This window comes from Manduca sexta, chromosome 5, assembly GCF_014839805.1.
Source record: "Manduca sexta isolate Smith_Timp_Sample1 chromosome 5, JHU_Msex_v1.0, whole genome shotgun sequence".
Lineage (NCBI taxonomy): Eukaryota > Metazoa > Arthropoda > Insecta > Lepidoptera > Sphingidae > Manduca > Manduca sexta.
The window spans coordinates 288,051-306,433 of NC_051119.1; the positions used below are offsets into that span (position 1 = coordinate 288,051).

General features: G+C 40.2%; 1 protein-coding gene across 2 annotated transcripts; it reads right to left on the bottom strand.

Moving 5' to 3' along the window:
* Positions 1-6,532: 6,532 nt before the first annotated feature.
* LOC115449283 (juvenile hormone epoxide hydrolase) lies at positions 6,533-11,504 on the bottom strand. 2 transcript variants are annotated; one of them, XM_030177062.2, is made up of 8 exons: positions 11,313-11,504; positions 10,849-11,076; positions 10,205-10,369; positions 9,593-9,739; positions 9,156-9,357; positions 8,503-8,734; positions 7,680-7,892; positions 6,533-6,693 (listed from the first exon to the last, which is right to left on the bottom strand). In XM_030177062.2, exons 1-8 carry the CDS (start codon positions 11,472-11,474, stop codon positions 6,558-6,560), a joined length of 1,485 nt encoding a protein of 494 aa, XP_030032922.2. In that variant the 5' UTR covers positions 11,475-11,504; the 3' UTR covers positions 6,533-6,557. The 2 variants fall into 2 exon arrangements, with proteins under 2 accessions (XP_030032922.2, XP_030032923.1); XM_030177063.2 differs by having other exon boundaries at positions 7,655-7,892.
* Positions 11,505-18,383: the final 6,879 nt, after the last annotated feature.

The window sequence follows — 18,383 nt, forward strand, 5'->3', positions numbered from 1 at the left end:
AGCCGCTTACAGTTATATTACAAATAAAGAGAAAGAAAGAATCGATCAGTATTTATTTATTTAAACTTTATACACAGTAGATGTATACAGATGGACTTAACGCCTTAGGCATTGTCTAACAGTCAAACTTTGCGTGATGCAGAGATGAGACAATTAGTTGTAAGTATATTAAACATAAATAAAAAATGAATATCACTACATAGTATAAAACAAAGTCGCTTTCTCTGTCCCTATGTCCCTTTGTATGCTTAAATCTTTAAAACTACGCAACGGATTTTGATGCGGTTTTTTTTTAATAGATAGAGTGATTCAAGAGGAAGGTTTATATGTATAATAATAACATCCATTAAATAGTCAGCATTGTACCCGTGCGAAGCCAGGGCGGGTCGCTAGTACTATATAAAACATAGATTAATCCAGCGTTTGAAGTTGTGTTAAGTAGCTGGCAATAGGCTCTCCTTCAGTTTATGTATGTAGGTATGTTACACCTCTGACTACCCCTGAAATGAGAAAAGGGCGTAATGCTATGAATCTATATAATGATTGGAAATAGGATGAAATATTGATGAATCGAAACTTTCGTATATTGAAGTGTTCCATTTACAAGATTTTTGTGTACTTTCAATAATCGTGTTTAAAAATGAATTTCAAAAGGTTCACATTATTTTAGATAAAGAAAACAATATTTCGATTGGAGTTAATTTGTAGAAGCGTTTCAAAATTTTCATATTGTTCAGGTACTTCTGTGGCTGACTGTACATAAAACAACGTCACCACAGATGCTTATTCTAGAACATTAATTATTTTTATGGCTTTAAGTGATGATCCGTTCGCCTGATGGTAAGCGATACGACAGCCCCTAAACAGTAGAAACACCATCCAACACCTTGAATTACAAAGTATTGTTTGGTATTCCACTGTGCTCGCCATCTTGAGATATGAAATGTTAAGTCTTATTGTGTCCAGTTACACACTACAATGCCCAAGAACTTATATCATTAAAAAATACAATTGTTGTTACAATATTTTTTTATTATTTTGAAAATATTGTTTTGCCTTTGAAAAGAAGCGAGAAAAATATTAAAATCGTTCCTTATTTCGTTATAACTTAAAACTATTTTGCGAAAAGGACCGTGGAGGTCAATAATATTTCTAGAAGGAGGGATGACAGACTTGTGCAAGCTTCCAACCATCTTCCCTATTGAAATTCGGATGTTTTATTTAAATATCTATAGCGAGGTTGGTGGTGTGCACGTGGTTGGCCCCGGCGGCAGCTCGCCGGCAGTCGGTTGGGGTCAGCACTCCCGACTATGGTGGTGCACAGTTCGCGTGGTCGGGTGACAGCTCTCCCATACATCTGTTAAAGCACCGTGACTACGCACCGTGAACGCGTGCTGAAAACACGCAAAGTGAACCTGGAGTCATAATACCCCAGGTCGGAATGCAAGCTAGACTTACATTCTGTGCCAGCGACTCGTGACAGCTCACAAACCCTGATGCCTAGATACACAGTTAGCGGTTAATAGAATTGGCTCACTCAGCCTAGCGGAAACAACGATATGCATGACAACACGTAGTTAGAACAGTAGTACTGCGGCGAAAGATAATTGCAGAGAGACTATGAATGACATTGCTTGCTTATTCTAGGGGGAGGGGGGGTCGCTGGCGGGAACAATACGAATAGCTTTCCAACGAAACGCCTACAGCACACGTTTCTGTAGACGCAAAAACCTTTCTAAGCTAAGCAAAAACATTTCTAAGGTGGACGGCGCGCATCGTTTCCTCTACCTTAGGTACGTCCATTTCGTTGATATATATTGGAAAAACAGAGGGCCCGACTGGAAACCTTGTGGAACTCCAGAAGGAATTGATTTTACTTAAGATTGATAGCCAGCTAAGAGCACCAATTGGGACCTATGTGACTCATACGATGAACATAACCGCAGCAAAGAGCCACGAATACCCAATTTGAAGATAAACAATAAGAGTAAACGCATTATTGAAAAGCTATACAGTATTTGTACTTCACGTGTACATTTCTTATTATTAATATTTGGTTAAGTGTTTCGACATTATTAACACTAATAAAATATGCAACAGAACGTGGAATATTTGCACAAACAGTAGTGTTATAATGAACATGACGTGCAGTGTTATTTGCGAACACATTTGGAACATTTTCTTGACTTATTTACATTCCACGTGGGATTATGCTGGTTGTTACTAAGTTCTTTGTGGATGACACGCGGCACCGTTCGCATGTATGACCATTCTCGGAATAAGTATTATATATCCTTTTACATTAAATCTACTAAATCTACTCTTAAACTAGGCCGAGGTCCGTCTGTGTAAAAATTCAAAAATCCCTTCAATGGTTTTTGCACTTTTTAACGAACATCCAAATATTCAGACAACCTTTAGCATTACAACAAGGACTAAAGATATTAATGATTCCACAGTATGAATGTGTACTCATGCTTGAGTAGTTAAACGCAAGACTCCTAGAGGTTGTCTATGCTCAGGCCAATCATCAAATTTAAGTACGAGTGGCGACTTATATGTTTTTTAACCCGAAAACTTAACCGAATTGCCAAATTGTCATATTTAATTAACGCTAGGTATTGTTTATAATCTTATAATAGATACGAAATTACGCCCCAAGCGGGCTCTAGACACCACGTTGATCACTGGGTGGAAACTATTAAGGATATGTTTGTGGCTCTTCATCGAGAACGGTTTACATTGTGATGTTCAAAGATTATTCATGTATTGAGTTGCAACCACTGTAAGTTGGTTTTGATGGCGTGATGATGGGCCACGGGTATTTTGACTGGTTTCTGTGTCGGGTCGGAAAAGAGGAGACGTCCGTTTGCCACCATTCTGGCAACGGTCGCGAGCACACGGTTTAATACACTCTCGAGGAGTGCCCAGCCTAGGATCGACAACGCGACGATCATAGAGCAGTCGTCCGAGGAGACCTTTCGCTGCCGGCCATGGTTTTCTCCACGGTCGGCGGCTGAAGTTCATGGCGAGCTCCTCCTACTGCGAGTGTGTTATTTTGTGGAAGGAGAGTGCCGGGATTGTGAGCAGAGCAATCCCGCTCACAGCCAGAGGAGACAAAGGAGGCGCCAGGTAGACGACTGACAGCTGCCCCGCGCCCTGTAGCTCGGGCCATCTACATAATACCGCCACGATATCCCTTGTCTATCGGAAGAAGCAACTAATTGGAGCTTAAAGATAATCACGGGGCGAGCAATGGGAGGCTGCTCGTTCGACTACAGTAACTCCGAGGTAGACGACAATACAAATAGTCGGTCTCCCGAAGTCGTAGACGCCTTAGGCGTCTTTTAGCGTACGGGGGCATCTCATTCCCCCTCAATAAGAGTGGTGCTGCAATACGGTAGAGCGCAGAGACGGTTCTGCGCAGCTATCTCACTGTAACAGCATACCCTGCGACTGTCTTGTATGCGTTGGAGAAACCTACTGCGAATTCTGGTTAGTATGCCGGTATAGGGTATACAGGGGTTAGGGACTCGGTCCAATGTTCGCTCGGATGCTATACTCCCGAGTGTCGACATTGGACCGTAAGACCAGTGAAACCAACATAACTATTCCACTCTCCCCCCAAGTGACCGTAGCGATAAACAGAGAAAAGAAAGGAAATTTATTTTATACTAGCTTTTGCTCGCGGCTCCGCCCGCGTTATAAAGTTTTTCAGGCTAAAGTTTTCCATTATAAAAGTAGTAGTTTCCCGGGAGCCTATGTTCTTCCCAGGGTTTCAAACTGTCTCCATACCAAATTTTATCTTAATACGTTGGGTAGTTTTTGAGTTTAAGACGTTCAGGCAAACGGATGCAGCGGGGACTTTGTTTTATAATATATTTTTTAGAACTTTTAAGAGGAATAATCCCGACATACATCATTGTTGCATAACTTTAACCGTTTACGCAGCGCACGCAACGGAAGCTCTCAAAACTAATAAATTGTCCCCGTATTTGTAACATGTTTCATTACTGCTCCGCTCCTATTGGTCATAGCGTGATGATATACAGCCTGTAGCACCCCACAAATAAAGGGCTATCCAACACAAAACGAATTTTTCAGTTCAAACTGGTAGTTCCTAAGATTAGCCATTACTGCTCCGCTCCTATTGGTCATAGCGTGATGATATATAACTTAGAGCACTCCACGAACAAAGGGCTATCCAACGCAAAAATATTTTTCAGTTTGGACCGGTAGTTCCAGAGATTAGCCATTGCTGCTTCGCTCCTATTGGGTATAGCGTGATGATATATAGCCTATAGCAATCCACAAATAAAGGGCTATCCAACGCAAAAAGAATTTTTCAGTTTGGACCGATAGTTCCTAAGATTAGTAAACAAATATAATGAGAAAGCTTCGAACTGCTAAGCTATCGGAAGTTACACGTGTCATTGTGAGTCAACCATAAAAGATAGACATATGCTGTCGTGGGATATTTTTACATAATTTTAAGGAGAACATTTCCGTCATACATGATTTCTATGTAGCTTTAACCATTAAGGTTGCACACGCGACGGAAACTTAAATAATGGAGTAACTTCTCCCGTTTTCCCAACATTTCCCTTCACTGCTCTGCTCCTATTAATTGTAGCGTGATGAAAAGTATACTATAACCAGCACAGGAGTATGAAAAATAATTGTACCAAGTTTCGTTAAAATCCGTCGAGTAGTTTTTGTTTCTATAACGGTTATACAGACAGACAGACAGACAGACAGACAAAAATTTTATTAATTGCATTTTTGGCATCAGTATCGATCCCTAATCACCCCCTGATAGTTATTTTTGAAATATATTTCATGTACAGAATTGACTTCTCTACAGATTTATTATAAGTATAGATTTTGTGTAGGTAATTCCCTATTTCCCTTGGTCATGCCATCACGCGTGAACGGCTGGACCGATTTCAATATATATATATTTTTTTAAATAGTGAAAATTAGAAAATTTAACGAAAATATTAATTTTATATAACTGTCAGAATGCGCGCTGCAAATTCATAGTTAAGACGGGATAACGTCTGTCGGGTCAGTTCGTAACAAATAAAAAAGAAATATATTATGGTAACATGTTATCTATACTTATAATAAATCTGTAGAGAGGTCAATTCTGTACATGAAATATATTTCCAAAATAACTATCAGGGGGTGATTAGGGATCGATACTGATGCCAAAAATGCAATTAGTAAAATTTTTGTCTGTCTGTCTGTCTGTCTGTCTGTCTGTCTGTCTGTATACCCGTTATCGAACCGAAAACTACTCGACGGATTTTAACGAAACTTGGTACCATTATTTGTCATACTCCTGTGCTGGTTATAGTATACTTTTCATCACGCTACAATTAATAGGAGCAGAGCAGTGAAGGAAATGTTGGGAAAACGGGAGAAGTTACTCCATTTTAAGTTTCCGTCGCGTGCAACCTTAATGGTTAAAGCTACATAGAAATCATGTATGACGGAAATGTTCTCCTTAAAATTATGTAAAAATATCCCACGACAGCATATGTCTATCTTTTATGGTTGACTCACAATGACACGTGTAACTTCCGATAGCTTAGCAGTTCGAAGCTTTCTCATTATATTTGTTTACTAATCTTAGGAACTATCGGTCCAAACTGAAAAATTCTTTTTGCGTTGGATAGCCCTTTATTTGTGGATTGCTATAGGCTATATATCATCACGCTATACCCAATAGGAGCGAAGCAGCAATGGCTAATCTCTGGAACTACCGGTCCAAACTGAAAAATATTTTTGCGTTGGATAGCCCTTTGTTCGTGGAGTGCTCTAAGTTATATATCATCACGCTATGACCAATAGGAGCGGAGCAGTAATGGCTAATCTTAGGAACTACCAGTTTGAACTGAAAAATTCGTTTTGTGTTGGATAGCCCTTTATTTGTGGGTGCTATAGGCTGTATATCATCACGCTATGACCAATAGGAGCGGAGCAGTAATGAAACATGTTACAAATACGGGGACAATTTATTAGTTTTGAGAGCTTCCGTTGCGTGCGCTGCGTAAACGGTTAAAGTTATGCAACAATGATGTATGTCGGGATTATTCCTCTTAAAAAGTTCTAAAATAATATATTATAAAACAAAGTCCCCGCTGGATCCGTTTGCGTGAACGTCTTATTCTCAATTACTAGCCAACGTATTAGGTTAATATTTGGTATGGAGACAGTTTGAAACCCTGGGAAGAACATAGGCTCCCGCGAAACTACTACTTTTAAAATGGAAAACTTTAGCCTGAAAAACTTTATAACGCGGGCGGAGCCGCGAGCAAAAGCTAGTTCTAAATAAATTTCATTTCATTTAGGTCTTAACATTTTGGTCAGCGAAATCAACAATCATGCATATTCTTAATTTTGAACTTGGCTCCTACTTACACATTTATATTTTTAATGGGATTTTTATTATATAAACTTTAATATTGTCTAACTTCAGAGACAACACCTTAGCACAATATGGATAGGTTGACATAAAAACAAACAATATCATTAAAAACAATTTATTACAATTAATACATAAAAGGATTTTCATTGTTCTCGTAGTTACTCATTTTATGACGAATTGAATTAATTCTTTCGCGTACAAGTTGCCTTATGTTCGAAAGTTTGTTCGCACGGAAATCCTGCTTATCTTGACGAACATTCCTGAAAATATACAGGGGAATAATTATATAAATTCGCCCAGAGAGAATACGTACATATCATCACACCTGTAGGCAGAGTATTACATCTATATATCGACTAAACTCATTTTTTTTTAATTCAAATAATCTTTCACAAGCTCTTTCAACTCGCAATGAATCTATCACCGCTTCGAAACGTTATTGCTGTAAAGAAGAAGCGGCGCAAAAAAATCTCTCAACGATCCCTAGCTATATTGGGTCCCATGTAAGGAAAGGCTATCCTTTTTTCACTTATCGGAAACAACATGGGCTCTAGACTATTAGGCTAAAAAAAAAGAAATAAATAATAATTTATCATGTTGCCGTGCCCTGCGGGGTCCAAGGTTATGTAGGTTTCTTCATGTAAACCTATATTTTAACAATTGTGGAAAGCTATAAATTGATTGATTGAGCTGAAAACTCCATTACTTTATGTGCCCAAATAAATAACAAAATGAATAGTGTGTACTACATAAGCTGTTTCATACGATAATTGATTGAATGAAACTTGAAATAGGCCATAAGTCTTATAATGCCTATCACACTTCCTTTAATGGTAAAATTAGATCACAATAGAGCAGATTTTTTTGGGGAGCCGCTGTTGTATTCACCAGAGGTATCCTGCAAACGGCGTAGAGACAATCCCTGTGCTAAGCAACCACGGCAATGCCTAGGGAATGGGGATAGGATGGAAAGGAAGTGTGAGGAAAGGAGAATGAACTATATTAGGATGGGCAGAGGGGAGAAGAAAGGCAGATGTTCGCGAGCCCTTATAGACCTTAACGTGATTTTGGCAACCATACACACTTAACTGTGTGATAGTGCAGATATTGTTTCTTCGCAGATATAAATATCGCAGTGAGACCTAACTTCTGTCCCAATTTATTAGGACTTTCTCCTACGAGAGCCTTAGTAAAGTGGTTTGTCGAAATACCTAACATTACCTGGGTATAATAATATTTTTTTTACATATTCTGGTTATTGAAGGCAAGGATCCTCTGGACGGCGCTCACGAAGTTACTGGCGAAGACGTCAGGCACCTCGAAGGCGAGGAAATGTCCGTAATCGTTGAGCACGTCCACGGCAAGCAAGTTGGAGAACTTGGTTTTCAACATACTAGGAGGCATGTAGAAGATCTCGTCTGATGCTTGGACTACTACAGTAGGTACTGTTGTTGTTACACTGCGAACAATATCAGAATCATATTGTATATAAGTATTAATAAAGAATATTACACAATGGCAACGGAGGGAAAAGAAATCAACCATATTATACGTCAAAATAAAGTTTCCGTTGAGGTGTATTCGTTTCACTTTGCCATTTCACAATTCCATTATATTCCATAAGGTAGCTTGCGAATAATGTAAATCTATAGCGTTTCAGTAGATATCTGTTGCGTGCCGTACTTCATTAAATAAGAGTTCTTCAAGTAGGCAAAGCATAATAGTACCAATCATCAAGAGATACAGCCACTGATGATATTGTAAGGACTTTATTTAACGCTAGTTTTTTTTTACAGGTGCAGCAAAGTGACGCAACTACAGTTGATGGCGAGCGAAGTAGGGTCCAGAATGAATGTCGACTGATGACAGATGTCTCTCGCCAGTTTACACAACTACCTCGGCATATTTAATCGGATATATACAGGCTGATCTCGGAACGTGATACACTTTCATTAGACCCCATACGGGTTTCCCTCCTCGTGTACAGTCGCTATCAGGACGAATATTCTATTAGCGAAACCAGGTAGTCACTTTGCTATAATAAAAATAAATCTATCCTTATAACTCACTTGAGATAACCTAAATGATAGTTCCTGAGATTAAAAGTATTGGAGTAGATCCTGAAAGAGGTGGGCCCTTTGTTGGGCATCCAGTAGAACATGAGGTTATCGAGAAGTTGCTCTGGCCTGTAGCGATGCAGGCCGCCTTCAGGGTCGTCGTAGTTGGCCTTGCGGGTGCAAATGGATACTTGCTGGAAAAGCCACGCCATTAGAGCGGTGGGCGAGTCGCTTACCGAGATACCTGAACAACGAAAATATTGCTGGTAAGAAGGTAGATGGGTAGACACAGAAAATGGGCAGATGTGATAAAGGTCGAAGGAACATGATGGATACAAACCACTTTTGGCAAGTCCACCTGGAACTTGGATAATAAACCTCAATGAACTTCTTGTGGTTGATGATGATGACAAAGAAGTTAAATGTTTTCATTGGTGGTGCTCCTGCTGGGTTTTGGTTGAGAATACAATGCACATGGTGAAAATATTGGCTAGTCCCGCCTTGGCCTGTGTAACACTTCGTGAAGTGTTAAGAGATGGAAAACTGTTAAGTTAGGCTTAATATTAAAAATCTTCAAGGCAACGTTTGTCGATAATATTTGCATTTTCACATGTACACTTTGAGGCTTAGTTTAGCCACTACTGAGTCAAAATAAAGAGTCTTACCAAGAGTATCAGGCTTCGTTGCGTGAACGTGGAAATACCCAGAATCTCTAGTGAGTTGTTCGAAGGTATTTTTGAGGGGATACAGGCGGTTAACAACGTCACATGACATTATCGACGAGGGATTTAAAGATGCTATCGACATCATGCTGAATGCGGCGTCGGTCAAGGCCACACCCATGTTGTTATGGTAACCGATGATTTCCTACAACAAAAATAGCAGTGAAGGCTCTTGGTAGTAATATTTTGCACGTGGACTTTAAGCAGTTCATAACACGAGAAACGGGTTTTTAGATATTATTTATATCGAAGCAAAAAGGGGATTAGATAACACCTAAATATTCTTTATTTATTTTGGAAACATGACAAATCATGTAGTCAAACCGACCAGAATGAGAGCGTCAAGGAAAGGACTAATAAAAATGTCATTGGCGTCTTACATCTGGGAAGAAGGTGGCCATGTTGGCTGTGATGAGTGATCCCCAATCTCCTCCCTGCATAAAGTACTTCTCGTGTCCCAATCTGTTCATAAGGTTCTTGTATATAAATGCCATTTCAGCAGCACCCAGGCCCTCTTTGTTGGAGTACTGTTAAGAAAAATCCATCAGTGAATGCAGAATATATTATAAAATTATAGTACTGACCTTGTGTTATATGTTGTTCCACTGCTGGGCACGGATCTCCTTTACTACTAAGAGGGCTTACCACCACGCTGGCCTATTAATGCAGTTTCTTTTTTATAGACGGGCACAACAATATGATGTCACTACTACCTAATGTGAAATGGAATGATTTCCACAGAGAGTATTCAGTGACGAGAGATGATTTAATTACTCGCCAATCAAGACAATTATGCTAGCCACTTTGAAACCATATACGCAGACTGATCCTAGGACGTGAAACCCTTAACAGTCCATGGTAGTGGGTTTTTCACCTTGGGGGCGACGGTCGGTATCCAAGCGGATACATATATTCTAGAATGGTGGTTATTACTTACTATGAGGCCTAGATACTTTTCTGCCAAAATAAATGCAATACAAGTATATGCTTACGTCTGAATAACCAAATCCAGGGAGACTGGGGATGATCAGTTCAAGGACGAAGTTTTTGTTTTCAGTAGCCTTCTGAATTTCCTTGATGGCGTCATAAAACTCACGGACTGACCCTGGGAATCCGTGCAGCATCAGCACCGGGATGTTGATTTTGCCTTCCGGTACCTAGATACAAATAGCTACAATCCTCGAATTGAAATGGGACTTATCTAAACTACTGGTAATAAATATTTGTCTATAATTGGAATACATTAGCGAATAAATTTATTAGGTGGAGTGGATTAAATAGTATATATTATAATTGTGTTAAGCAAATGTGCCACGAAGGCTATCAATAAATATATAATATGTTTTTAAAGAAACTTCTCACACTACACTCCAAGCCTTTTACTTAGTTCTATCAATCATAAGATAAGACTTATTATACCTGTGTGAATAAATAAAATATCTTATAAGTTAAACATATATTTTCAGTCTAAATATAACTAATTTGAAGTGATTACTTATATCTGAGAATTTTAAAAAGCAATTAAACTACCGTCACTTACTAGTAGTACCTTTCCGCAATGTTTTATCTCGTTTTAATTCAAAAAGAACACGAAATAGTAATCGTCAATTACTCCAACTTCCCAGAAGTCACTTACCTCAGGTTTGATCCAGATGAAGTGTATACCCAGACCCTGGATGTCGGTCTTAAATTGAGGATACTGGTTTAGGTACTGTTCCCGGGCAGTGAAGTTATAGTCGTTCGCCCAGTAGTCCAGCCAGAAGCCGAAGGTGTGAGTGTTCACTCCATAACGGTATGCAGAATCGTCTAGGGAAGGTACGAATTCGCGCCTGTTCTTCAATCTGTAGACCAGATCATCTATATCCTGGGAAAATTACAAAGTTAAACGTAAACTGCAGAGAATCTATTACTTCAAACGACTTAAATACGAGAGTGCAAACTTTCACTGATGTTTTTTATTACTTGATTAGTCAGAGATCACTCATGAAGCCCAGACAGTGGCCTTTTATACTAGTGGCGAACCCACCTTTGGCAATTGGGCCGCCATTCCCATAATTTTTAATGCAAGTTGACTAATCATCGCCAAACTGAAACATCTACCTTCTTATCCCATTCGATCCTAAAGGGTCTGATGGTGGTGTCTTCCTCCTTGCCCTCGGGTCCCCACCACGTGTCGTAGTAGAGATCAGGCTGCGACCTATAGTCGTACCCGGCCGCCGCCGCCGCCACCACCAAGCCCAGTACCAGCCACGAATGCATCATGATAGAGTTTGCGACTCCTCGCACGCATCAGCGCCTTTTATATCCATAGCAAATTAATTTCTTCCGGTATGCACAGGTGTTCATTTTTTTTAGAGTAATGTAAAAGTCAACACAAAATGGATGATATTGTTGAACGTCTTAAAGTATTTTATCTAAATTGCGAAGAAATAATCTGTATTAAACTATCAAAAACCACTGAAACCAAAAATATGTTTTACATTATTCGGATATATTGCACATTTTATACGAGCAACGTAACATACTTTGTTATTTGTGTTAATAGATTTGTAGATATACACATTAAATACATTTTATAGTCGATTAATATAAATTGAATACTTAACTTACTTTTGTACATTTGTTCGCGAATTTACTTACTGTAGACAATATTTTAAAAGCTCCGACTCTAAAATATATTTAATGTGATCAATAAAACACGAAAAATAAAAGAAGGTACATGAATCGTCGCCGAGTGACCGCCGTCTCTCGCTCTGCGGATTACAGACATCTGGAAAATACCAACGGTACCTCCTGCCTGTCGTAAGAGACGTCTGATCCATATTACATTTCGTAAAATTAAGGGCCTTGTGACCCCCACGATGGACGACAACATTGCTGATGGACTTGGTCTACCATTTACGGCAAATGCGTCTTTCTGAGCCTCTCACAGTGGCAGAACAGCGATTCTAGGCTGAAGAACGGTCAACAATAATGGAGTAGGGTCCTTAACCTGATTCCTACCGGCTTCCCTTTCATAATTTATGTTAAATATGATTATCATCGAACGAGTTGCGAACCGCATTTAAGCATATTGTAAATACAAATACGTTGTGTTCCCTTTTGGAAAATTTAACTCTATGCCATTGGTCGATAGCTAGCCATTTTTTGTTTGAGGAGCCACGCAGCTGTCTCTAATGGGCTAAAGAAGGCCATGGTGTATGTACCTACGTATTGTAGTTATGTGGCTGCGCCCCGCTCCTACTGTCATGCATTAAACAGTTTGTCATTAGCAAGCAATCGTTTCACTTGTCTCTCCGTTCGGCTACGCAACATTGGCGACGAGTACCCACATAATAAAAAAAAAAATAGTAAAATGACCTTTTGCGGAATTTTGCCTAATTTCGACCATTGTATTCAAGATTGGAAGCCGTGTAAAAACCGAATCATACAATGGTTCATAGCGAACAATATTACGGATATATCGGACCCTACAGGGACGAAGAGGCGTGCAGTGCTACTGACAACACTCACGGACGGGACCTACAAGCTCGCTGCGGATCTCGCCTTGCCTAAAGAATTGCAGGAATTGCCCTATGAAGACATCATATCACTATTAGATGCCCATTTCACGCCTAAACGAAATGGGTTTGGTGAGCGGCATAAATTCCATACAGCGACCCAGCAACCAGGTGAAAGTCACCAGCAATGGGCGGCAAGGCTTCGGGGACTATCGGCGGACTGTGGATTCAGTAACATAGAAGAGGCGTTACGAGATCGTTTCGTCATTGGGTTGCTAATAGGTCCCGAGAGGGATAAGCTGTTCGCTCAGTCAACGGAGTCGTTAACCCTGGCGAAAGCAGTGGAAATTGCAGACAGTGTTCGGTGCGCTCGGGCCGGCGCGACCGCCTCGGCGACTACCGGTCAGCAAGTCGATCAGCTGTTCAAGATTACGCAAGGTCGTAATCGCGAAGATTGTAGCGGTTCCATCACGGAAAATTGTGCAGTGTGTGGTCGTACAAATCACAAAAGTGCTCAGTGTCGTTTTGCTAAATTTAAATGCAATAAGTGCAACAAAAAAGGGCATTTACGTAAAATGTGCAAAAATGTGAATCACATGGGGGTAGTTGATGTGGATGCAGGCGACGATGGTAAGTGTTATAATATTCGGACATTGCGCGGCGAGCCCATGACGGTATGCGTGTTTGTAGGCAATATAGGTATTCAATTTGAAATTGACAGCGGATCCGCGGTAACCGTCATTAATGAAAACACTTATAAAAGATATTTTAGTAATTTTAAAGTTTCGAAATCCGATAAACAACTTCTATCTTACACAGGTAACCAAATGAAATCTATTGGGGTCATTCAGTTACCAATAACGTACTTGCGGGAAACTCATAAACTCGAAGTGTATGTTGTCCGCGACGGCGGGCCACCGTTATTAGGCAGGGACTTTTATCATTATTTAAGTTGCAGTTGTTACCGTGTAATTTCCTTAACACTTCCATTACAGTAGTCAACGAACTCCAAACCCAATTCCCTCAATTATTTTCAGACAAGCTAGGGAAATTTAATAAATACCAAGTGAAATTACAATTAAAAGATAACGCCAAACCGGTTTTCTTTAAAGCCCGTCCCATCGCATTTGCGCTGCGGGATAAAATAGACAAAGAAATTGATAGGTTAGTCGGCTTAGGAATCTTAAAGCCTACAGACCACGCAGAGTATGCATCACCCATAGTCCCTGTGTTGAAGCGGAATGGTTCGATTAGGCTGTGTGTAGATTATTCATGTTCTATAAACAAGCATTTAATTGTAGAACAATACCCGCTGCCAACCATCCATGAGTTGTTTTCTAAATTGCACGGAGGCTTACAATTTTCAAAATTAGATCTTTCTATGGCCTACAATCAATTTGTGCTAGACGAGGAGTCGCAACGTTTGACCTGTATTAATACCCACCGCGGATTATTTAAGTACACGCGCATGGTATTTGGTTCAGCGAGCGCGCCTGCTATCTTTCAAAAGGCGATGGATACGATTTTATCCGGGTTGGACGGAGTGTTATGTTTGCTTGACGACATTTTAGTAACAGCCGATAGTACTGAATTGCATTTAAAAAGACTGCAAATAGTTCTACAAAGACTGCAAAATGCGGGTCTGGTGTTACAGAAAGAAAAATGTGTTTTCTTTCAAAATGAAATCAGTTATCTAGGGTATGTGATAGATAGACATGGTCTGAAGAAATCCGGCGATAAAGTTAAAGCGATATTAGATGCCCCGGCGCCAAGCGATATACATAAGTTGCAATCATTTTTAGGGCTTGTTAACTATTACCGAAACTTTGTTCCCAGCGCTTCAAGTATACTTAGTCCCTTATATGACCTGCTGAAAAAGGAACCAAATGGTCTTGGCATAAATTACATAATGATGCTTTTTGCAGGATAAAATCCATACTGGCGTCGGATCAAGTACTGGCTCATTACGATCCTGACGCGCAAATTATTTTGACGGTCGATGCATCCCCGTATGGGTTAGGTGCAATCTTGTCGCAAAATGCGAGGATGGTACAGAACGGCCTATTTCGTTCGCTTCTCGGACATTAAACGCGGCCGAGAAACGATATTCGCAAATTCAAAAAGAAGCCACAGCAATTATCTTCGGGGTGAGACGATTTCACCAGTATTTATATGGCAGATCCCGCCCATTTGTTTTAAGAACGGATCATAAACCGCTTATTGTTATATTCGGGCCATATCGGGGTATACCAGAGATATCAGCGAACCGTCTACAAAGGTACGCAATGTTCCTTAGCGCATATAACTATACAATTGAATATATACGTAGCGGAAACAACTGTGCTGATTTTTTGTCTCGTGCTTACTTGCCTGTCACTGGTACACTATCTCAGGCGACCTCCGTGCATAGGGAGGAAAGAATACATGGTGCCGATATCGAAGATCGCGCGTCATATGTTAATTTCGTAATCGACGGAACCTCACTGATTACTATAGAAGTTCTACGGGACGAAACCAAGAAAGATATGGTTTTGAATAAAGTTATTAAATATATTTCAAAGGGCTGGCCAAAAAAAGTAGGTAGCTTGCAAATTAAACCTTATCACATGTGCCGAACGCAGCTTTCCTGTGAAAATGGCTGTGTGATGCGTGGGCATAAAATAGTAATTCCGGAGAGGCTTCGTCACAAAATCTTAGCGGAGCTCCATAAGTCACACTTAGGGATTGTAAAAACTAAAGCGGAGGCCCGGTCGCGTTTTTGGTTTCCCGGGATAGATAGTGAAATAGAAAAAATGATTGGCGCATGTAGTATATGCACTCAATTGCGTCCGACGCCACCCCGCGCCCCTTTGGCCCCCTGGCCTTTCCCTCCCCAACCCTTTTATCGTGTTCATATAGATTTACTGGGCCCTATAAACAATCGCAACTATCTAGTCATTGTTGATGCATACTCTAAGTGGGTGGAAGTTTACGATATGGGTAACACGACTACTTCATATTCTTTATGTCGCGTTTTGGTGTGCCACATACAATAGTCAGTGATAATGGGCTGGCTTTCGTGTCACAAGAATTTCAAAAGTTTTGTTTATCCAATGGAATTTCACACATAACGTCACCAGCATATCATCCCGCTAGCAACGGTCAAGCCGAAAGCTACGTGAAAATTGTCAAAAAAGGTATTAAATGTAGTCTTTAAGTACAAACAGCAGCAGGGATGGCAAACGTATGTTACTAAAATATCTTTTGACTACCGGAATTCAATACATTCGGTTACCGGGGTTTCACCGTCTCAACTTGTTTTTGGAAAAACCTCCGATCACATTTAGATTTGATTAACCCTATAAAAACAGCGTCGCCGGCTTCCACATCGCTTACTCATAATGTGAAATCTAAACAGTGTTTACAGAGTAGAAATTATGGCGGGAAAAATAATCAAACTTTCGTTAGTGGGGATCAAATATTGTATAAAAATTTAAAAACATGAATACATTTTGTTGGCGTAATGGTACAGTTTTAAAACGCTTAGGTAAAGTTATGTACCTAGTGAAAGACAATTTGTCACTCGCACATATAAAGAAACACAAAAATCAATTAGTACTATATAGATATGGTATTGAAATGTGTGATCGCATTTCCAAACCTGAGTACGTTGACTTACAAGACGGGAACGACGTGGAGGACGGAAGCAGCCAACGAGTTGAGGCGGAGGGGAGACGAGTGGCAGCCCTCGACCAGAAACACAAGAAACATCGAGTCCAGAGCCTGGCCTCGACGAGGCCGCCTCGACTACCGAGGCAACCAGTCAGACCAACTACGACAACAATAGTAATTCGCCGTCAGAGGATCCTACCGTTCCAGAAGAACCTTCAACGTCCTCAAGACATACGTCTAGGCTCTTGCGGAATATTCCGACAATAGATTATAAGAGATTTTTCTAGGGTATTAGATAGTAATATTATATTGTAGTTAATATAGTAAATTGAAGTTTCGGGAACTGTTGGGGAGGGAATGTGGTGTATGTACCTACGTATTGTAGTTATGTGGCTGCGCCCCGCTCCTACTGTCATGCATTAAACAGTTTGTCATTAGCAAGCAATCGTTTCACTTGTCTCTCCGTTCGGCTACGCAACAAAGGCCATCACCGTGTTTTAGTTGGTATAATAAAGGGCCCGGCGATAGCCCGATCATCCATTTATCTAAGCCGCTCAAGATCGCATCATAAGGTTGGTGAGCCCAACATAACCATAAAACACTTCTCCGCGACACTAACAAAAGTGTATTTCGGTCGCCTTTTAATAATTTATTAGTAACCACGCACACATCACGCATTTATCTCTGAAGACGTATGCAGAGGCGCAACGAGAGCACCCACTATTAGCTAAGTGTTCCGTCCCATGATGTGATAGGGGGCGAGTCTTTTCACCATATCCAGCACAAATTCCAAACCCCGGGCTGATACTGAGCGGAAAAATCCAAATATCACTTTGACCGACCCGGGATTCGAACCTACGACCTAAGAGCGCTGCCGTACTGCGCATGCGGTACAACTACGCCACCTAGGCAATTGTCAGTAACCTGTATATTATATAATTATTTTCTTATTATTAGTGGATATATGGATATAACGTTTGTTCCCCTAATTGTTTAGAGCAGTATGTGACGATTTCTTTTTAATGAAATAGTAATTATTTTTATGCTACGCTACGTAGCATCAGTTTTGTTTCGTTGTGCATTTAGTATATTAAAAGCGGCATTATTTTAATAATAAATCCTCATTCAAATGCAAGTATTTCGTAAACAATTTACAAATTGCATAAAAAAATAAAATCCGGTAGGAGCGATTTTTTTTCATAATTTATCCCTAAACAGGTAAAATAGAAGTTGGGAATCCTAGGATAATCCATATAACTAAAAAAAAAATTGAAAAATAAACCGACTCCAAAAATCCCTAAAGTCCAAAAAATAATTTTACATAACAGGTATAGATTGCGCCGCAGCACTGGTGAATTTCCGGAGCGATAGTGGCGCCATCTATCATTACATCGAGGAAGTATTAGAAAAGGAGGGAGGTCGACTGCTGTCAATATAAGGACCGGCCGAACGCCGAGAGCTCAGTCTGGTTGGAGTCTTGGAGCAGTCTTGTAGGAGTCTTGTTGAGTCTTCAGCAGTCTTGTTTGGACGCTCGAACCGAGAACATTGTGTATTTCGCTAGTGTTGCTATGCAGTAAATTGTTATTGAAGTAAATAAGTTTTTCAATAATTGAATAAATAAATATAGACCGGTGGTACTTTACTGGTCATGTAAAAAAATAACCAAGTAAACAGTTTCACGCTGACATATATATTATACTAAATACCCTACTGCATTGGCGGCGTAGTTGTAATCATACACGGTAAGTATGACTACTGCGCTGAGGACCTGGGTTCGAATCCCGAGACGGTCCAAAATAATTGTGTGGCTGGGTTTTTCTATTTTAAAAATTATTCAGTCGCAGCTCGGAGTTAGGAAGTTGGCGGTGTGATACCCCCGTGCCTCGGAAAGCACGTAAAGCCGTTGGTCCTGCGCCTGATCTCTCTCCGGTCAGGTCGGATTGCCGTCTTACTGGACTATATGAATAAAGGAACAGAGAGTGCTTGTGTATTGCGCACACACTTGTGCACTATAATATCT